Genomic DNA, 22,644 nt, shown 5'->3' with positions numbered 1-22,644 from the left:
CTCTCCGGTCGGGTCCTCCCGGAGGCGCCCCGCGCGGCAGGTATTGGCGCCAACCGGGTGGCGGCGCTGTCCGCCCTGCGCGCGGCCGCCTCGGGCCCGAGGGAGGCGGATGCACGGCCGGCGGAGGAAGGGGAGGGAGCGAGGAGCGCGCGCTGCTCTCGCGTGCTCTCGCGCCGCTCGCGTGACCGGCCGGTGTGTGCGCGAGGGCCGGCTCCCGGGGCACGGACGGCCGGGCGCGCGCCGCTGCGAGGGGCGTCCGGGTCCGAGTCGGTGGTCCGGGCCGGCGCGAGGTGCGTGCGGGCGGGCTGCGGGGGTCCCGGGCGGACACACGCGCACACGTTCCCGGAGGAGCCTTCGAGGCTGCTCTTCCTCGGCCAGACGGAGAGCGGCACTGTCTCCCCGCCCAGCGCTCACTCGCCCCAAGTCTCCCCCCGCAGCGGCTGCTCCTCCTCGGCACCGCCAGCCCCAGCGCCGCTCCCGGGCGGGCGGGCGGCGGCGGCGGCGGGACCCGCGGAGCCGCTTTGTGTGCAGCCCGACGAGGGGCGGCGGCGCAACCACCTGACAGAGGCCCGGGCGCTCGATGCACCTTCCGCCCGCATGAGGAGGAGGTAAAGGCGGCGGTGGCTCGGCTCCCGCCCTAGGCTGCTGGAGGGAGGGGACGGAAGAGGAGACCGGAGGGGGGGCCGCGGGTCCGAGGCCCGGTGGGGCCGCCCGGGGGTGCCGGAAAGGCCTTGGCGGTGCCGGAGGCGCCAAGCGGCCGGGGGCCAGAGAAGCAGCTGGGGTCCCTCAGCCGAAGTTAAAGGAACAAAATGTGAAGTGCGGAGCCGCGTCAGCCGCTTCCTGGCGTGGGGCTCGGGGTGGAGGGCGGCTTGTTTTCCCCTCCCGCGGGGGTGAGGGAGCGGAACAGGGGAGGGGCGGCAGTGCGGCGGGGACTACCCCGGGTCCGAGGCTCGGCTGGGCAAGGGCGTTTTGTTCCCGGGAGCCGCCGCTGCGCGTGGGTCCGCTGGGTCCCTAGTTTTGCGGCCTAAGCCGAGCCGTATAGGCCTCGCGTCTGCTTTCCCGGAGGGGACTGGCCGGGCGGGACTGGGCTCTTCCCCACGGCCGAGCGGGGGCCTTGGGGTCCTTGCCGGCCTCCTGAGGCCGCCAAACTTCGGACCTTGGTGCTCGGGGCTGGATTTCATTGTGAAAGGCGGAATGGGAAACTCCTGGCGCTGTTCGGCGCCTCCCGCGGCCGCGGCTGCTGGTGCCGAGGAGCCCCGTGAGCCTGGGGCTGGCTAGGCTGGGGCTGGTGGGGCCGGCGGGGTTCGAGCCCTGGGAAAGAGCGGGTGGCGAGGCCGCTGCCGGGTCCCCGGCGTCCGGGGAGAAAGGGCCTTTTCCAGATTAGAGAGATTTGAAATGAAAAAAGAGGTTACAAAGTCGCCCCTTTCCCGCTGAACTTTGGTTTTCTGACCGATAGAGGCCGGTAGAGGACTGTGAACCAAAAGTTGTCCCCCAGGATGGACTTCACCGCGCAGCCCAAGCCTGCCACTGCCCTCTGTGGCGTCGTGAGTGCCGACGGGAAGATCGCTTACCCTCCGGGGGTAAAAGAGATCACCGACAAGATCACCACTGACGAGATGATCAAACGCCTGAAGGTAAGCGTCTGGACGGATTGTTCGCTCTTCAGATGTCTTTGGTAGGAGGCACTTTCTCCTGTCATATTGCTACCCTGCTCGTTCTGGCCTTTAGAGTTCCAAGTTTTTTAGATCTCTTACGCCCTGTGAAAGGTACTGTTGTATCTCAGATAAGTTATCTTTGAGTAAGCTTTGTAAGGACATAACCATTGTGGGAAATTTAAAAAGAGTGTGATTTTTCAAAAACTTCCTGGTTTTCAAGCATAAGAATTTGTGTGTTTTTAGAGTTTTTTCTGGAGGTATTTAATGAGAATACTGTTCAGAGTGGCTTGCACACTTACGTGTAGGCAGTAATTTGCCCAAGAAGTTTCCTGTTTTCAACTTCTGAGGAGGACTGATTAAAGCGCAAAGTCCTTTTTAAAAATTTGCATAATTTTCTAGTGTCCAGAAGCTTAAATATGTATATATTGTGGTTAAACTTTGACAGAAGGTACACTTTTCATAATTTAGGCTTAAAGTAAGATGATTTAAGTCTATACATAGTTCAAAGGAGTTTAAGAGTATTATGGCTCTTTTTATGAGGTGTCAGCTAATTTCGTTTAAGCATGGCAGTCCTAAGGTTAAGGTTTTAAATTTCAGCCTCACGTTTGTAAGTTTTTTTGGTTTCTGTTCCACTGACATAGATTGTGGCCAGAATCTTACCAAATAAGTGATACTCTTTTTGTAGGATCAGCTTGAAGCAGTGGTTCTGAGTCAGGGCAACTTTGATCTCCAGGAGATGTTTGGCAATGCTGGAGACATTTTGATTGTCACAATTGGTGCTAGATTGGAGTAGGGAAACACCAGAGGCAGTGAGTCTGGCTAGGAAACTATGAACAGTAGTCTAGGTGAAAGACGTTGAAATCTTCAGATAGGGCTATGGCATTGATAATAGTGACTAGGAAATGATTTAACAACTTTTCAGAGTTAGAATCAATCAGAATTGGTGGGAGGTGAGGGAAGCAACATTGTTGACAATGTTTCCATCTTGGGCGACTTGGCGAAATGTATTTTAGGGAATGAGCTTGGCCTCTTGCTCTTGGAGCCCAGTAAATGTACCTAATGTTGCATTTTAATTAGTACAGTGTTTAAAATATTCATGTGGTTTAGTTTTCAAACTCTAATTTGGTTGTGCAATTTGTTGCCTTTTTGGAAGGAATAAGACAACAGTTTCTTTCATTAAAACAAATCTATGTGCAGTGGTGTGATCTCAGCTCACTGCAACCTCCACTTCCCAGGTTCAAGCTGTTCTGCCTCAGCCTCCCAAGTAGCTGGAACTACCGTGCGCCACCACACCTGGCTAATTTTTTTTTTTTTTTGAGACAGAGTCTTGCTCTGTCACCCAGGCTGGAGTGCAGTGGTGCCATCTCGGCCCACTGCAACCTCCATGGACCTCCTGGGTGCAAGCAATTCTCCTGCCTCAGCCTCCCGAGTAGCTGGGATTACAGGCGCCCAACCCCACGCCCAGCTAATTTTTGTATTTTCAGTAGAGATGGGATTTCACTGTGTTGGTCACTTTGGTCTCGAACTCCTGACTTCGAATGATCTGCCCGCTTCGGCCTCCCAATATGCTGGGATTACAGGTGTGAGCCACTGCGCCCGGCCCCTTTCATTAAAACAAATCTTGGGCCCGGTGCGGTGGCTCACGCCTGTAATCCCAGCGCTTTGGGAGGCTGAGGCAGGTGGATCACCTGAGGTCTGGAGTTCTACTAAAAATACAAAATTAGCCGGGCGTGGTGGCACATGCCTGTAATCCTAGCTACTGGGAGGCTGAGGCAGGAGAATCGCTTGAACCTGGGAGGCAGAAGTCTTGGTGAGCGGAGATTGCGCCGTTGCACTCCAGCCTGGGCAACAAGAGTGAAACTCTGTCTCAAAAAAAGTAAAATAAAATAAATAAAGCAAATCTTGATACTAAAGATTATATATTAATTGAGGTGCTTGATTGATGCTTCTAAAAGTTATACTGTTTTGAGAATGATAAATTATGAAATATAAAACTGTTAATTTATGGATCTTTAACATTAAGTTTTCAAATTAAGAATATTAAAACCTTGAATTCTAATGTTGGATAATTTTGGTTAAAAAATGGAAAGTTGATGTGTTAGTAACACACTCTGTTGACATGACTCGTGGAACCTGTGAAGAAGCTGGTCTCATAGTACTAAGTGGTGGTCTAGGAGCAGCTGGGTGGATAGCACCAGGCATATTGGAGTGGCTGAGGTGTGGCACCCTGAGCAGTCCAGCAAGGACTTGGTCTTAGTGGAGCAGTTTGGCTAGGAGGAGAGTATGCAGCACGGTTCTGAGTGTGGAATAGCTGCCATGAAGTAACCAGGTGCTGTCTGGTAGGGGCTGATTACATGGTTGGGCACAGCTTGTACACTTGGCCATTCTCTGCGTATACTGGTTAGTGAAATGAGCCTGGCACTCTTCTTTGCTCTGAGCTAACTCTACGTGCAGTGGTTTTTGTGGCCACAATTCTACCGTTCATTTCTGTAGCTGCTTTAGTGGCTTCTTCCGGGAAGGGGAAACATAGAAAACCAAACCCTTTGCTGCGACCACCCTCCATCATAGCCTTTGCACTAGTGATTGTACCAAATGGAGAAAACTCTTTCTGGAGACGTTCATCATCAATACCATTATCAAGATTTTTCACATACATATTAACACCCTGGTATCTGCTGGTATCTGCTGCAGCTACTCCTGCTGTCTGCACCGTTCCACAGTATAAATACGCTGTGGGAGTTCGCAGTCCTCAGCAACATCTTAATGCACAGCCACAAGTGACAATGCAATAGCCTGCTGTTCATGTACAAGGTCAGGAACCTTTGACTGCTTCCATGTTGGCATCTGCCCCTCAAGAGCAAAAGCAAATGTTGGGTGAACAGCTGTTTCCTGTTATTCAAGCCTTGTACCCTACTCTTGCTGGTAAAATCACTGGCATGTTGTTGGAGATTGATAACTCAGAACTTCTTCATATGCTTGGCCGGGCGCAGTGGCTCACATCTGTAATCCCAGCACTTTGGGAGGCTGAGGCAGGTGGATCACGAGGTCAGGAGATCGAGACCATCCTGGCTAACATGGTGAAACCCCATCTCTACTAAAAATAACAAAAAATTAGCCGGGTGTGGTGGTGGGTGCCTGTAGTCCCTGCTACTTGGGAGGCTGAGGCAGGAGAATGGCGTGAACTCAGGAGGCGGAGCTTGTGGTGAGCTGAGATCACGCCACAGCACTTGAGCCTGGGCGACAGAGCAAGACTCCGTCTGAGTCTCCAGAGTCACTCGGTTCTAAGGTTGTTGAAGCTAGCTGTATTACAAGCCCACCAAGCTAAAGAGGCTACCCAGAAAGCAGTTAACAGTGCCATCGATGTTCCTACTGTTTAAAATTGATCAGAGACCCCAAAAGGAACATGTGCTTCACCAAAGAAAAATATCTAAACATAGAAAAACTTAAATAGGGAAAAAAAATTGCGAAACATAAAATAAATTAAATGCCAGGTCTAGCAAACATAATATTAGTCCTAGATTACTTATTGATTTAAAAAAAAAACCCCACAAAAAAATAATAAAATATAAAAACAAATTAATGTTTTATAGATCCTGGGAAAAATAATTTTCAGCAAAGTACAAAAATTTAAAGTATTCCTTTCTTTAATTTTGTAATTCTTTACCGTGGAATAGCTCAAAATGTCAGTTCCGTTTTAAGTAACAGAATTGATAACTGAGCAAGGAAATGTAATTTGGATTATAAAATTCCTGCTTTAATAAAAATTCCTTAAACAGTGAAAAAAAAAAAGGACAGTTGTGGCTGGGTGCAGGGACTCATGCCTGTAATCCCAGCACTTTGAGGGCCAAGGCGGGAGGATCATTTGAGCACAGGAGGTTCAGACCTGGGCAACATAGTGAGACCCTGTCTCAATTTTTTTAAAGGTATAGTGAGGAAGTTTATGACTACTTACATACATTTTCTGTTTGAAAATAGATTATCAGAAGTGCTGTTAACTATAAATGTACATATATCAGAGGAGAATGAGTATCGAGTTAGATTATCCATTTGTTATTAGTTCTTTTGGAAGTTAAAATCGACATTCATATCAACCAACTTCAATGTCCTACTGTGCCAAAATTTTGATTTTCTGAAAAATTCTTTTGATTTTGTATTTCTTCTGCCTTCCTTTCTAGTTTGACTTTGTGCTTATTACGGATCCCTGTTTAAAGTGTTATGTCTCATTGGAAATGTAGATTTTTAACAATACTTAAAGTATTTTTGAAATTTTGTTAATTTTTTATTAGAACCTTAGTTATTGGTAATTTTATAAATTTGGGAGTTTTTTATTATTATAGCATAGCAATAGTGTTGAAATGCTATACAAATACAAAGAGAGTGGCCGGGCGCGGTGGCTCAAGCCTGTAATCCCAGCACTTTGGGAGGCCGAGGCGGGTGGATCACGAGGTCAGGAGATCGAGACCATCCTGGCTAACATGGTGAAACCCCGTCTCTACTAAAAATACAAAAAACTAGCCGGGCGTGGTGGCGGGCGCCTGTAGTCCCAGCTACTCGGAGGCTGAGGCAGGAGAATGGCGTGAACCTGGGAGGCGGAGCTTGCAGTGAGCCGAGATCGCGCCACTGCACTCCAGCCTGGGTGACACAGCGCGAGACTCCGTCTCAAAAAAAAAAAAAAAAAAAAAAAACAAATACAAAGAGAGCTTAAGCCCGGACACAGGGGCTCTTGCTTGTAATCCTAGCCCTTTGGGAGGCCAAGGCAGGTGGATCGCTTTAGCTCAGGAGATCGAGACCAGCCTGGCCAACATGGTGAAACCCCATCTCTACTAAAAATAGAAAAATTAGCTGGGTGTGGTGGCATACCTCTGTAATCTCAGCTACTCCTGTGGCAGAGGCATGAGAATCACTTAAACACAGGAGGCAGAGGTTGTGGTGAGCCATTATCGTGCCACTGCACTTTAGCCTGGGTGACAGAGTGAGACTCTGTCTCTTTAAAAAAGATCTTAAAGACAGGCCCGGCACAGTGGCTCACGCCTGTAATCCCAGCACTTTGGGAGGCCGAGGCGGGCGGATCACGAGGTCAGGAGATCAAGACTATCCTGGCTAACACAGGTGAAATCCCATCTCTACTAAAAATACAAAAAAACTATCCAGGTGTGGTGGTGGGGCCTGTAGTCCCAGCTACTCGGGAGGTTGAGGCAGGAGAATGGCATGAACCCAGGAGGCGGAGCTCGCAGTAAGCCACAATGGCGCCACTGCACTCCAGCCTGGGCGACAGAGCCAGACTCCGTCTCAAAACCCTGCTCCCCCCCGCCCCCGCAAAAGAAAAAGTAAAACATCTTAAAGGCAAGTACAATCTCGGTCAAAGGAATTCAGCAGTGTTTGGTCCTGTTTTCATCAGTTTTCAAGAATGGAGCAAGGCTGGGTGTGGTGGCTCATGCCTGTAATCCCAGCACTTTAGGAGGTCAAGGTGGGAGGAACGCTTGAGCCCAGGAATTTGGGATAGGCCTGGGCAACATGATAAAACCCTGTCTCTACAAAAAATAGAAAAATTAGCTGGACATGGTGGCATGCAAATGTGGTCATAGCTACTCAGGAGGGTGAGGTAGAAGGATCACTTGAGCCCAGGAAGGTCGGGGCTGCGGTGAACCATGATCCTACCACTGCACTCCAGCCTGGATGACCGAGTGAGACCCTGTCTCAAAAAAAAGGAATAAGCAGTTTTACAGTGGAACCATAATTTTAGAATTAGAAGGATCTTTTTTTTTTTTTTTTTTTTTTTTTTGAGACGGAGTCTCGCTCTGTCACCCAGGCTGGAGTGCAGTGGCCGGATCTCAGCTCACTGCAAGCTCCGCCTCCCGGGTTCACGCCATTCTCCGGCCTCAGCCTCCTGAGTAGCTGGGACTACAGACGCCCGCCACCTCGCCCGGCTAGTTTTTTGTATTTCTTAATAGAGACGGGGTTTCACCATGTTAGCCAGGATGGTCTCGATCTCCTGACCTCGTGATCCGCCCGTCTCGGCCTCCCAAAGTGCTGGGATTACAGGCTTGAGCCACCGCGCCCGGCCAAGAATTAGAAGGATCTTAAAGGAAATTCTGGGACCTCCCCTTACTTCACAGATAATAAAAGTTAGGCCAAAGTATCCAAGTAACTTTTACCAAAATCAGTCACAGGTCAGTTTAGTGACAGAGATGGGGCAATAACGCCATATTTACTTTGGTTCTTATATAGTTGCTGTCTTTTAAGGAATCTAAACTAAGTAGAACTAAAAAGTTGTGATTTTTATCATGTAGTTGACGACATTGCAGTGAAATGTGAAGAGAATCAATGAGAGTTAGTTTGGTCTTTTGTAGGGAGAAAAAGGACAGCTTTTTTTTTTAATAAAACATTTGAGAGAAACTATTGTGAAGCTTTGAAGCTTCGTTGACAATAAATTTTAGAGTATGTCTTTGAAATAGCTAAGATATGCTTTTGTATACTAGAACTTTTCATTCCTGTTTCCAGGGCACTACTTTACCTATTTTTGTTATGTGAGGCCACACTGGTCTTCGGTCAGTTCCCTGAACATGCCTTATTTATTTCTGTCTAGACAGATTCCTCACATTAAATAGCCCATAAGATAATTTGTCACTCATTTGTTACTTCTTAAGGGAAGCCTTTAAGATTCTACATCACGGGCTGGGCGTGGTGACTCGTGCCTGTAATCCTAGCACTTTGGGAGGCCAAGGTGGGCGGATCATGAGGTCAAGAGTTCAAGAACAGCCTAACCAACATAGTGAAACCCCATCTCTACTAAAAATACAAAAATTAGCTGGGCGTAGTGGCACGTACCTGTATGTGCCTCCCATCTACTTGGGAGGCTGGGGCAGGAGAATCGCTTGAACCCGGGAGGTGGAGGTTGCAGTGAGCTGAGATCACACTACTGCATTCCAGCCTGGGCGACAGGGTGAGACTCTGTCTCAAAAAAAAACAAAAGAAAAGAAAAAGGAAAAAAAAGATTCTACTCTTTAACTCCTTCATATTATATTTATCCATATATTTATTTGGTTTCTCTCTCCAGCTTCTCTGTAAACCTTATTAATATAGATACCATGTCTGTTTTTGATTCCTCTCAGTGCCAGGCTTAATGCCTGGCACATAGTTGGGTGCTGAACAAATATTTGTTAAGTGAATGAATGAACATTTTGTATTAATATTGGATTAGAGAAATGTTTTTATTTTTTAAAGTAAAGGATAATTTGAAAAAATTTCAAATTGCAACTAAGAACTTTTTTTTTTTTTTTGAGACCAAGTTTTGCTCTTGTTGCCCAGGCTGGAGTGCAATGGTGTGATCTCGGCTCACTGCAACCTCTGCTTCCTGGGTTAAAGTGATTCTCCTGCCTCAGCCTCCTGAGTAGCTGGGATTATTGGCGCCTACCACCACGCCGGCTAACTGTATTTTTAGTAGTGACAGGGTTTTACCACACTGGTCAGGCTGGTCTCGAACTCGTGACCTCAGGTGATCTGCCCTCCTCGACCTCCCAAAGTGCTGGGATTACAGGCGTGAGCCACCGCGCCCGGCCAGGACTTTTCAAACTAAGGAGTTTGTGTCTTAGAGATGGTAACATAGGTACAGTACTTAGAATTTTGGAGTCAACAGGTAGTTTAGAGGTTATGTATTTCTTTTCTAATTTTTCAGCTGAAGAAACTATTTGAGAGGTTGTGAACAACTCTAGTCACATAAAGCTGAAAAGTGTCATTAACTTCTGCTACTTAGATAAGTTACAATTATATATTAATTGACAAATTTTAAAACCATACTAAAGTTAGCTGTGTGGAAGGACGGCCAATAGTTTAGTATCATTGTTACATTAAGAATCACAAATAGGCCAGGCGCGGTGGCTCAAGCCTGTAATCCCAGCACTTTGGGAGGCCGAGACGGGCGGATCACAAGGTCAGGAGATCGAGACCATCCTGGCGAACCCGGTGAAACCCCGTCTCTACTAAAAAAAATACAAAAAACTAGCCGGGCGAGGTGGCGGGCGCCTGTAGTCCCAGCTACTCGGGAGGCTGAGGCAGGAGAATGGCGTGAACCCGGGAGGCGGAGCTTGCAGTGAGCTGAGATCCAGCCACTGCACTCCAGCCTGGGTGACAGAGCGAGACCCTGTCTCAAAAAAAAAAAAAAAAAAAAAAATCACAAATAGCTGGGAACTGTGGCTTACGCCTGTAATCCCAGCACTTTGGGATGCTGAGGCGGGTGGATCACCTGAGGTCAGGAGTTTGAGACCAGCCTGACCAACATGGAGAAACCCGATCTCTACTAAAAATACAAAATTAGCCGGGTGTGGTGGCGCATGCCTGTAATTGCAGCTACTCAGGAGGCTGAGGCAGGAGAATTGCTTGAACCCAGGAGGCAGAGGTTGCAGTGAGCCGAGATCACGCCACTGCGCTCCAGCCTGGGGAACACTGTCACAAGGAAAAGAAGAAAAAGCATATACTGAACAAGTGATTTTTTAAAAAAATTCATACTATAATTAAGTAATCTAAGCACGATTGCACTCCAGCCTGGGCAACAAGAGTGAAACTCCATCTCAAAAATAAATAAATAGTAAAAAAATTTAAAAAATAAAAATGATAATCACAAATAACCATCCTCCCATATAGTTGTGGGTTCTGAAACTAATGCAGGGTTCACATCTGATAAGTGACATTTAAAATACACTTATAGGTCTGGTGTCCTGGCTTATACCTGTATTTCCAGCACTTTGGGAGGCTGAAATGGGCAGATCACTTGAGCTCAGGAGTTTGAGACCAGCCTGGGCAATATGGCAAAACCTCATTTACAATAAAAATTTTAAAAATAAAATACACTTATAAATAGCTGTGCAAATTCCATAAAGGGCTTAATGGAATTAAGTTAGTTATGTAGTATATCCTATGTCATGGATTGCTACAGAGCTATTTGCTACACACATACTTTGTTGTTTCTTTCTTGCTTGCTACTTTGGAGGTGGGAGGGCCTTGATAATTATTGATTTTTTTTTTTTTTTTTTTTTTTGAAACAGAGTCTCTCGGTCTTTTGCCAGGCTGGAGTGCAGTGGTGCAATCTCAGCTCAGCCTCCTGAGTAGCTGGGATACAGGCGCCTGCCATCACACCCACCTTACTTTTGTATTTTTAGTAGAGGTGGGATTTCATCGTGTTGGCCAGGCTGGTCTCGAACTCCTGACCTCATGATCCGCCTGCCTTGGCCTCCCAAAGTTCTGGGATTACAGGAGAGAGCCACCATGCCTGGCCTTTTTATTTTTATTTTATTTACTTATTTTTTTGAGATGGTGTCTTGCTCATAAGCCACTGTGCCTGGCATTTCTTGGTTTTTAAATGGAGGGATGGATAGAGTGAAATTTGTTTCTTTTCTTTTCTTTCTTTCTTTCTTTTTTTTTTTTTTTTTTTTTGAGACAGAATCTCGCTCTGTCGCCCAGGGTGGAGTACAGTGGCAAGATCTTGGCTCGCTGCAACCTGTGCCTCCCAGGTTCAAGCAATTCTTCTGCCTCAGCCTTCTGAGTAGCTGGGATTACAGGTGCGTGCCACCACATCCAGCTAATTTTTTATATTTTGGTAGAGACAGTGTTTCATCATGTTGGCCAGGCTGGTCTCGAGCTCCTGACCTCGAGTGATTCACCTGCCTCGGCCTCCCAAAGTGCTGGGATTATAGGTGTGAGCCACCGCACCCAGCCTGAAATTGTTTTTTTTTTTTTTCTTTATTTTTTGAAACGGAATTTCACTCTTGTTTCCCAGGCTGGAGCGCAGTGGCGCAATCTCAGCTCACTGCAACCTCCACCTCCCAGGTTCGAGCAATTCTCTTGCCTCAGCCTCCCGCGTAGCTGGGATTACAGGTGTCCGCACCATGCCTGGCTAATTTTTTGTATTTTTAGTAGAGACGGAGTTTCACCATGTTGACCAGGCTGGTCTCGAACTCCTGACCTCAAGTGATCCATCCAGCTTGGCCTCCCAGAGCACCGAGATTATAGGCATGAGCCACCGTGCCTGGCCTGAAATTTGTTTCTTATATTCATCTCTTAACTATCTGATCTCAGAGAGTAGTGCTCCAGACATTAATACAGCTACCCTGGTCTGCTATATTATTTTGTCACAGAAACAAATAAAAATACCTACTATCTTGATCTAAGAATTAGAAAAATTAAATAGGGTTTTTGTGAAAGTATCCCCATTTTTTTCCCACCAGGTTTATTTTCCTTATCTCTAATCTCTAATCTTATCTCTAATCTTTCTTCCTGTATCAACCATTCTCATCTGGCCTATTTGATGGTTTAGTAGGAATTAGGATATAGTGGAATTGATTTTAATGTAGGGCATCCCCTTTTCCTCACAAACCTTGTTAGAGGTAACGAATAGATTAAGGGCAGGAAGGCCATAATTCTTTCCCTTTGCTTTTCTCCAGGAGGACCCCAGAAGTACTGGTTTGGTCGTAATTGTTTTTACTTCCATAAATGATTTTTATTTATCCCTCATTGCCACACAGTGTGATAATTTTGCATGTGATTAAGTATATAATTTTAACTCTAAATTCTGTTCATATGTTTTAATATTCCTATTAATGTAGAAGATTCTGCTCAGAACATTAAAAATTAAATGGAGAGGCAAGACTTCTTAAAATCATGTCCTAAAATAATAGCCAATATACATTTGTGAAGGGAGACTTAGTGCAGTATAGTTCTTATTTCAGACTTCTGTTTGTGTATAACTGTTCTGGATATCTGTTGCTGTGTAACAAGCTTTTTATAAGATATTTTAAAATTTTCTTTTTTTTTTGAAACGGTGTCTCGCTCTGTCGCCCAGGCTGGAGTGCAGTGGCTGGATCTCAGCTCACTGCAAGCTCCGCCTCCCGGGTTTACACCATTCTCCTGCCTCAGCCTCCCGAGTAGCTGGGACTACAGGCGCCCACCACCTCGCCTGGCTAGTTTTTTGTATTTTTTAGTAGAGAGGGGATTTAACCGTATTAGTCAGGATGGTCTCGATCTCCTGACCTCGTGGTCCGCCCGTCTCGGCCTCCCAAAGTGCTGGGATTACAGGCTTGAGCCACTGCGCCCGGCCAAGATATTTTAAAATTTTCATGATAAAATATACGTAACATAAAATTTATTTTAATCATTTTTAAGTGTACAGTTCTTTGGCATTAGGTACATTCACAATGTTGTGAAACCATCACCACCATTCATCTCCAGAATTTTTCATCTTCCCTAACTGGAACTCTACCCACTAAACCCTAACTCCTCATTTTTCCCTTCCCCAGCTCCTGGCAACAACTATTCTGCTTTTCATCTAGATGACTTTGACTTACTCTCCACTTGATCTTAGCCAAAAGGCTCAGAAGCGATTGCCTTACTCAAATAATTGAAATCACACAACATCTGTCGTTTTGTGATTGACTTATTTCACTTAGCATGTACCTTTAAGGTTCATCCGTATTTTAGCATATGTTATTACTTCCTTCCCTTTTAAAGCTGAATAATAATCCATTGTATGTGTGTATCACATTTTGTTTCTCTGTCAATGAACACTTGAATTGTTTCCACTTTTTAGCTATTGTGAGCAACTTTTCTTATTATCTCACAGTTTTGTGGATCAGGAATTCAGGCAGGGTTTGTCTTGCGTCTACTACACATGGCTGCTGGGCTTACTCATTGGTATTCAACTAGTGACTACATTGGTCTAGAGGATCCACAGTGGCTTTACTTATACACTTGGTACCTTAGTGGGAACAACTGAAAGGCTGGACTCAGCTGGGTTCTTTTCTCTAAGATGTAGTCTTAGGGTTTTCCACATAGTCTTTCTAGTAGAGTAGTTGGGCCAGGGGTTCCAAGACACCATGGAGGAGGTTGCCAGAAATTGGTCCAGAAATGGCATTGTCACCTCTACCTTACTCTGTTGGTTAAAAGAAAGTACCGTTGTCATAGCCCAGCCCACGTTCAAGGGGAGAAAAAAGATGGGCCTTACCTCTCAATGGAAGCAGGAAAGAAAATTTGTAGCCATCATTAGTCTACCACAGGAGCTCTTGTGACAAGTCAAAGTATACTAACCATGTGTACTTTTAAACTTTTATTTTATTATTATTATTATTTTTTCGAGACAGTTTTGCTGTCGCCCAGGCTGGAGTGCAGTGGCGCGATCTCAGCTCACTGCAACCTCCGTCTCCCAGGTTCAAGTGATTCTCTTCCCTCAGCCTCCCGAGTAGCTGAGATTACAGGGATGTGCCACCATGCCCAGCTAATTTTTTATGTTTCACCATGTTGGCCAGCCTGGTCTCAAACTCCTGACCTCAGGTAATCTGCCCACCTCGGCTTCCCAAAGTGCTGAGATTATAGGCGTGAGCCGCCACACCAGGCCATATTTTATTTTTTGAGATGGGGTCTTGCTCTGTAGCCCAGGCTGGAGTGCAGTGGCACGATCTCGGCTCACTACACCTCCCGGGTTCAAGTGATCCTCTTGTCTCAGCCTCTGGAGTAGATGGGACTACAGCTGCAAAACCCCACCATGTAATTTTTAAATTTTTTGTAGCTTCAGGAGTCGCTCTACGTTGATCAGGCTGGTCTTGAACTTCTGGCCTCAAGCGATTTTCCCACCTCAGCCTCTGAAAGTGATGGGATTATAGGCATAAGCCACTGAGTCTGGCTTGCATTGCTATTAGGATATAATTTCTTCAGGCCCTTTCAGTGTATACGGTTGGGAAATACACCCCCTTTATTTATATAACTTAATTTAATCAGCCTGTCAACCATGTTACTCCGGTTGAACCTCCAGCACAGAGTACTTCTGAGCTTCTTCCATTCCATATTTCTGTCTTCTACAGTCAAAACCTGGATTTTCTCTAACATCCATAAGGCTGTTTGTACTACCCTACTGTAAACACAATCTAAATTCAGATCCGCTTTACCAGTATCCTTTGCAGTTCTTTTTGTCCCATGAAAAGTATATGAAGTACCATGTTTGTTAGTTACTTAAATTTGAATTCTTTATGTTAATCAATTTTTATAAATAGCTCATTTCAGGCTGAGGTAGGAGAATGGCTTGAACTTGGCAGGCAGAGGTTACAGTGAGCCAAGATTGCACCACTGCACTCCAGCCTGGCAACAGAGCAAGAGTCGGTCCGGGGGAAAAGAAAAAAAGCTAATTTCTTTGTGTTCTGTTTATCAATTTATATATATATTTTTTGACACTCTGTCCCACCCCCAGCTTTTTGAGACAGAATCCCACTCTGGTACCTAGGCTGGAGTGCAGTGGTGTGATCGTGGCTCACTGCTGCAGCCTGGTTCTCCATAGGCTCAGGTGATCCTCCTACCTCAGCCTCCCCAGTAGTTGAGACCACAAGCATGCACCACTACGCTGGGCTAATTTCTGTAGGTTTTGAAGAGACAGAGTTTTGCCATGTTTCCCGGTCTGGTCTTAAACTCCTGGGCTCAAACATTCTACCTACCTCAGCCTCCCAAAGTGTTGAGATTACAGGCATGAGCCACTGTGCCCAGCCGACCTTTTATTTCCACTGTTAAATATAATCCTTGCTTTATTATTATTATTATTTTGAGAGTGACTCGGGTTACAGGCCACCATGCGCAGCCAATTTCTTTTCTTTTTTTGAGACGGAGTCTGGCTATTGTTGCCCAGGCTGAAGCACAGTGGCGCAATCTCAGCTTACTGCAACCTCCGCCTTCCAGGTTCAAGCGATTCTCCTGCCTCAGCCTCCTGAGTAGCTGGGATTACATGCGCCTGCCACCATGCAGCTAATTTTTTTATTTTAGTACAGATGGAGTGTCACTGTGTTAGCCAGGCTAGTCTCGAACTCCTGACCTCAGGTGATCCGACTGCCTCGGCCTCTCAAAGTGCTGGAATTACAGGTGTGAGCCGCTGTACCTGTCCTAATTTTTGTATTTTTTTGTTTGTTTGTTTGTTTGTTTGTTTGTTTGTTTGTTTTGAGACGGAGTCTCGCGCTGTCGCCCAGGCTGGAGTGCAGTGGCCAGATCTCAACTCACTGCAAGCTCCGCCTCCCGCGTTCATGCCATTCTCCGGCCTCAGCCTCCCGAGTAGCTGGGACTACAGGCGCTGCCTCCTCGCCCGGCTATTTTTTGTATTTCTTAGTAGAGACGGGGTTTCACCGTGTTAGCCAGGATGGTCTCAATCTCCTGACCTCGTGATCCGCCCATCTCGGCCTCCCAAAGTGCTGGGATTACAGGCTTGAGCCACCGCGCCCGGCCAATTTTTGTATTTTTAAAAGAGATGGGGTTTCACCATGTTGGTCCAGGCTGGTTTTGAACTCCTGACTTCAAGTGATCCACCTGCCTCAGCCTCCCAGAGTGCTGGGATTACAGGCGTGAGCCACCACTCTCGGCCTGATTTTTTTTTTAATTGCCATAAACAGATAAAGTTTACTCTCTTAACCATTTTTATTTTTATTTTTTGTTTTTTTGAGATGGAGTTTTGCTCTGTCGCCCAGGCTGCAGTGCAGTGGTGCAGTCTTGGCTCACTGCAACCTCCAGTTCCCAGGTTCAAGCGATTCTCCTGCCTCTGCCTCCATAGTAGCTGGGACTACAGGCATGTGCCACGATCTCTGGTTAATTCCCCTGCTCCCCGTCAGACAGTCTCGCTCTGTTGCCAGACTGGAGTGCAGTGGTGTGTTCACTGTAACCTCTGCCTCCTGAGTTCAAGCGATTCTCGTGCCTCAGCCTCCTGAGTAGCTGGGATTACAGGCTCGCGTCACCACACCCAGCTAATTTTTGTGTTTTTAGTAGAGACGGAGTTTCACTATGTTGGCCGGGATGGCCTTGACCTCATGACCTTGTGATCTGCTCGCCTCAGCCTCCCAAAGTGCTAGGTTTACAGGCATGATCCACTGTGCCCAACCTCCCTACTTTTAATTTGCAGTCAAATAAGCTAATTAATGTTTTCCAATGAAGCCAACTTACTGCTTCTTGGCAACAAGAGTAGTTCTGTGTGAGAATAATTAAACATAAGTGTCACATTGAGGTTCAGAGGGGTAAGAACTCTATTTAGATTTCCTTAAAAACTCAGAAAGAATTGAGCGATACGTTTTTAGTTTGGAGAAATTAGGGTAGGAAGGGATGGGGACAGAATTTTAATAACAGAAATAATGTTGAAAGCTTCAAGCCTCACTTAGGTCTTAATTGAAGATCTTGAATTAAATAGAAATTAGGTTAAGGCTTATTAAAAACCCCATATATGAAGTAAGTAATATTGACATGTATGAAGGCCAATACCATGATTTATATATCTTGTATCAGAAATCTATATAATGCTCACAGTAAGAGAACAGGTTTAAGGACATTAATGAATTTTATTTCTGTTGGCTTTTATTTTCACAGTTAATTGTTAAACAATTTGACTGAGGTTATTGGCACATTAAAATATGTCCACACGGCTGGGTGCAGCGCCACATGCCTGTAATTCCAGCACTTAGGAAGGCCAAGGCAAGAGGATCAATTGAGCTGTGTAGTTCCAGACCAACTTGGGCAAAATAGTGAGACCCAGACTCTATTAAATATAAAAGGAAAGATGACCAGGCACGGTGGCTCATACTTGTAATCCCAGCACCTTGGGAGGCCGAGGTGGGCTGACCACAAGAGGTCATCTGTTTGAGACCAGCATGGCCAACGTGACGAAACCCGTCTCTACCAAAAATACAAAGAAAATTAGCCAGGCATGGTGGCGGGCACCTCCCATCTACTGGGGAGGCTGAGACAGGAGAATGACTTGAACCCAAGAGGTGGTGCAGTGAGCCGAGATGGCGCCACTACACTTCAGCCTGGGCGCCGTAGGAAGACTCCATCGCAAAATAAATAAATAAATAAATAATAAAAAATAAAAGGAAAGAAAAGATTTGTTGAATTCCCTGGTGCAGAAAGATAAAATTCATGGAGCTAGTGGAGTTTTTACAATGTATGAAATCCAAAATTATACTTTCAGGGATCAATTCTATAGTTCGTTACAATCTATGAAATCCTAATAGTTTTTATTTGCTGAAGACAACAGATCAAGAAAGTTCTACCTAGGTGTGGTGGCTCATGCCTGTAATCACAGCACTTTGGGACAGTGAGGTGGGAGGATTGCTTGAGGCCAGGAGTTCAAGACCAGCGAGACCCCCACCTCTACAAAAAATTAAAAATTAGGCCGGGTGTGGTGGCTCATGCCTGTACTGCCAGCACTTTGGGAGGCCGAGGCAGGTGGATCACGAGGTCAAGAGATTGAGACGATCCTGGCCATGATGGTGAAACCAGGTTTCTGCTAAAAATACAAAAATTAGTGTTGCGTGGTGGCAGGTGCCTGTCGTCCCAGCTACTTGGGAGGCTGAGGTGGGAGTATCACCTGAGCAGTGAGCCAGGATTGCACCACTGCACTCCAGCCTGTGTGACAGAGCAAGACCCTGTCTCTTAAAAAAAAAAAAAAAAAAGTTCAAGATACCTGTTGCAATAGAAAGTTGAATGTAAGCATAATGAAGAAATTTTCTAAATTTCTTTCCCTCGCTGTTGGCATTTGGTCTTTGACATTAATTCATGGCTTCCTAACTAGTTTGCTTCCACACAGTTACAATTGTGCCTAGACCCAGAGTCCCTCAGCCTTTGGAACTTATACACATATCATTGTTTTTGTGTATTATGTGATATTTTAAAAGTTGGTAACTTCTATAATATATGTGTTTTGTTTTTTTTTTTGGTAGTTGTTGTTTTGTTTTGTTTTTTTTTGAGATAGAGTCTCCCTCTGTCACCCAGGCTGGAGTGCATTGGTACAACTTCGGCTCACTGCAGCCTTCGCCTCCTGGGTTCAAGCGATTCTCCTGTCTTAGCCTCCTGAGTAACTGGGATTACAGCTGCGTGCCACCACGCCCAGCTACTCTTTGTGGTTTTTTTGTTTATTTTTTTGAGACAAAGTCTCACTCTGTTTCCCAGGCTGGAGTACAGTGGCGCGATCTCACCTCATTGCTACCTCCACCTCCCAGGTTCAAGTGATTCTCCTGCCTCAGCCTCCCAAGTAGTTGCGACTACTGGTACGCACCACCATGCCAGCTAATTTTTGTATTTTTAGTAGAGATGGCGGGGTTTCACTATGTTGGGCAGGCTGGTCTTGAACTCCTGACCTCATAATCAGCTTGCCTTGCCCTCCCAAAGTGCTGGGTTTATAGGCGTGAACCACCACGCCTGGCCTAATTTTTGTATTTTTACTGTAGACAGGGTTTCACCATATTTACCAGGCTGGTCCTGAACTCCTGACCTCAGGAGATCCACCTGCTTCGGCCTCCCAGTGTGCTGGGATTACAGGTGTGAACCACCATGCCTGGCCTTATGTGTTGTTTTTCTGTTATAAAATTAATGCCTGGCTGGGTGTGGTGGCTCATGCCTGTGATCCCAGCACACTGGGAGGCCAAGGCAGACGGATCACTTGAGCTCGGGAGTTTGCTACCAGCTTGGGCAGCATGGTACTAAAAATACAAAAAATTAGCTGGGTGTGGTGGTGTGCATCTGTAGTCCCAGCTACTCAGGAGGCCAAGTTGGGAGGATCACCTGAGCCTGGGGAAGTAGAGGCTGCAGTGGTCATGATCGTGCCCCTGTGCTCCAGCCTAGATGACAGTGAGATACTTGTCTCCAACAACAACAACAAAATTTAGATTAAACATTTTTAGCTTGCTAGTAGGGTATAAAATAAAAAACTTTAAAAAAAGATAAACATTTAACATTTCCTACTAAAGTAGGGGCATTGTTATTTGTGTTGGTAAAGCCAGCCCTTAAATAACAGCATTAGTTCAGTAAGGGAAAGTGATACTGGGAATAACAGTAGAATGGATTTCCATGTGAGATTATCATATTTTGAGATTAGTGTAATTTACAATGTAAGTGCCAATTATGTGGTTGGATTGCATTTGTTTCTTTAGATAAAGTGAAAAGATCACTAAGAATTTTGATTGTCAAGAAATTCATAGAGAAGGTGACAATTGAGCTGGGATTTGAAGTCTCAGACTTGAGTAGGCAAATGAGTGGTAAAACATTCCAAGCAGATGAATGGCAGAAAGGCAGAAGCATGTTTGGTGTGTTTAGGGAAAATAAATAAGTACAGCAGGGCGCAGTGGCTCACGCCTAATGCCGGCTCTTTAGGAGGCCGAGGCAGGCGGATCACTTGAAGCCAGGAGCTTGAGACCAGCCTGGCCAACATGGTGAAACCCCGTCTCTACCAAAAATACAAAAATTAGTTGGCGATGGTGATGTGCACCTGTAATCCCAACTACTCAGGAGGCACAAGAATAGTTTGAACTCATGATGCAGAGGTTGCAGTGAGCAGAGATTGCGCCACTGCACTCCACCCCGGGTGATAGAGTGAGACTCTGTCTCAAAAAAAAAAAAAAAGAAAAAGACAAAAAATGAGTACTACTATTTTGCTAGTGCTGAGGCAAGTTAAGGTTAGGTAAGGCTTAGGTAATTCCCTAACCGTACTTTTTTTTTTTTTTTTTTTTTTGAGAAAGCAGTTTCGCTCTTGGGCTGGAGTGCAGTGGCATGATCTCAGCTCACTGCAGCCTCCCCTTCCGGTTTCAAGCGATTCTCCTGACTCGGCCTCCTGAGTATCTGGTACTACAGGCGCACACCACCTTGCCTGGCTAATTTTTGTATTTTTGGTAGCAACAGGGTTTCACTGTGTTGGCCAGGCTGGTCTTGAACTCCTGACCTCATGATCTACCTGCCTTGCCTTCCGAAAGTGCTGGGCTTACAGGTGTGAGCCACTGCACCCAGCCAGATTTTTGTATTTTTAGTAGAGGTGGGGTTTCACCATGTTGGTCAGGCTGGTCTCGAACTCCTGACCTCAGGAGATCCGCTTGCTTTGGCCTCCCAATGTGCTGGGATTACAGGTGTGGATCACCATGCCTGGCCTTATGTGTTGTTTTTGTTATAAAATTAACACCTGCTTGGGCATGGTGCCTCATGCCTATGATGCCAGCACTTTGGGAGGCAAAGGCAGACGGATCGCTTGAGCTCAGGAGTTTGCTATCAGCTTGGGCAGCATGGCAAAACCCTGTCTCTACTGAAAATACAAAAAATTAGCTGAGTGTGGTGGTGTGCACCTGTAGTCCCAGCTACTCAGGAGGCTGAGTTGGGAGGATCACCTGACCCTTGGTTTCTCCATATTGGTCAGGCTGGTCTCAAATTCCTGACCTCAGGCGATCCACACACCTCAGCCTCCCAAAGTGCTGGGATTGCAGGCGTGAGCCACTATGCCTGGACTGTGGAGTGTTTTTTAGCCTCATGTCCAGATCACATAGCATCTTTGTTTGAACAGGAATCCATTTCTTTTTTTTTTTTTTTTTTTTTGAGACGGAGTCTCACTGTGTCGCCCAGGCTGGAGCGCAGTGGTGCAGTCTCAGCTCACCGCAAGCTCTGCCTCCCAGGTTCATGCCATTCTCCTGCCTCAGCCTCCCGAGTAGCTGGGACTACAGGCGCCCGCCACCACGCCCAGCTAATTTTTTTGTGTTTTTAGTAGAGATGGGGCTTCACTGTGTTAACCAGGATGGTCTCGATTTCCTGACCTCGTGGTCCACCCTCTTCGGCCTCCTAAAGTGCTGGAATTACAGGTGTGAGCCACTGCGTCTGGCCCAGGAATCCATTTCTAATTGATGCTGTCTGAGTAAATTTGTTAGTTGCTGAGATTATAGTCATCTGACAATAAGTGTGAAAGCTGTGGATGAGTAAAATTTAAAGAGTGGCTAGCAATATTTTATGTACTTAGATTACTTAATTATAATACTAATTAAAAAAATAACTTAGTGAATGCTTTTTCTTTTTCTTTTTTTTCTTGTGATGGAGCCTCGCCCTGTCCCCCAGGCTGGAGTGCAGTGGTGTGAACCCCCACGCTGGCCCTAAGTAAACCTTAATAGTAAATTGATGCCATTTTTTTATTTTGTTAAGTTTAATACTTGAAAATTGGGTTAAGTTCAGTGGCCATGTATAATTATCCTGTAACTTCAAATTCTCATTGAATATCCTTCATGTAGCCACTATAGAATAAGTAGACGTGAATTCCTTGTGTGTGAAAAGAAAATCATTGAATAAAAATTTTTTCCTAAGATTCATGAAGATTGAGTCAGTGTAGATGGAGAGAATACTTTGTTTCTGGCAGAAGTTATTTAGAAAATGTCTTTTGGCTGAGTGAGGTGGCTCATGCCTGTAATCCCAGCACTTCGGGAGGCTGAGGCAGGCAGATCACTTGAGCCCAGGAGTTTGAGACCAGCCTGGGCAACATGGCAAAACCTCATCTCTACAAAAAATACAAAAATCAGCTGGGTGTGGTGGCAGGTGCGTATAGTCCCAGCTACTCAGGAGGCTGAGGCAGGAGGCTCGCTTAAGCCGAGACGGTCAAGTGTACAATGAACCATGATTGTGCTGCAGCACTGCAGCCTGGGTGACAGAGTGAGACCCTGTCTCGAAAAAAAAGTAAGAAAATCTGTCTTTCTTCTTGAAGCATATACCTGTAAAGCTTTGAAGAAAGGGTAAAAACCAGATAGTAATAAAATTGTCTTTAGATGTTTTTTGAAATGTTGTATAATTTTGTTTGTTGCCAGGCGCAGTGGTTCATGCCTGTAATCCTAGCACCTTGGGAGGCTGAGGTGGGCGGATCATGAGGTCAGGAGATTGAGACCATCCTGGACACGGTGAAATCCCATCTCTACTAAAAATACAAAAAATTAGACGGGTGTAGTGTCGGGTGCCTATAGTCCCAGGTACTCGGGAGGCTGAGGCAGGAGAATGGCATGAACCCGGGAGGCGGAGCGTGCAGTGAGCCAAGATGCGCCACTGCACTCCAGCCTGGGCAACAGAGCGAGACTCTATCTCAAAAAAAAAAAAAAAAATTTGTTTGCTGTGTTCAGTTCTCGTATTTCCTTGTTATTTTATCAGACTTTTTTTTTGTTTGTTTTTGTTTTTTTGTTTTTGTTTTTTTTTTTTTTTT

The 22,644-nt window shown here is 45.8% G+C and overlaps 1 protein-coding gene across 1 annotated transcript in view; it reads left to right on the top strand.

Annotated features, from left to right (window-relative positions):
• The first annotated feature begins 85 nt into the window (after positions 1–85).
• PDS5A (PDS5 cohesin associated factor A) overlaps positions 86–22,644 on the top strand; it is a 169,578-nt gene continuing 147,019 nt past the window's right edge. The window contains exons 1-2 of the mRNA XM_025385282.1: positions 86–608; positions 1,457–1,634. Of these exons, the coding sequence (XP_025241067.1) occupies positions 1,497–1,634 (138 nt within the window). The 5' untranslated portion in view covers positions 86–608; positions 1,457–1,496. The remainder of the gene's footprint in view (positions 609–1,456; positions 1,635–22,644) is intronic.

This window comes from Theropithecus gelada, chromosome 5 (assembly GCF_003255815.1).
Source record: "Theropithecus gelada isolate Dixy chromosome 5, Tgel_1.0, whole genome shotgun sequence".
Classification (NCBI taxonomy): domain Eukaryota; kingdom Metazoa; phylum Chordata; class Mammalia; order Primates; family Cercopithecidae; genus Theropithecus; species Theropithecus gelada.
Note: the sequence above shows the minus strand (reverse complement) of the source record. Positions and strands in the feature narration are given on the sequence as shown.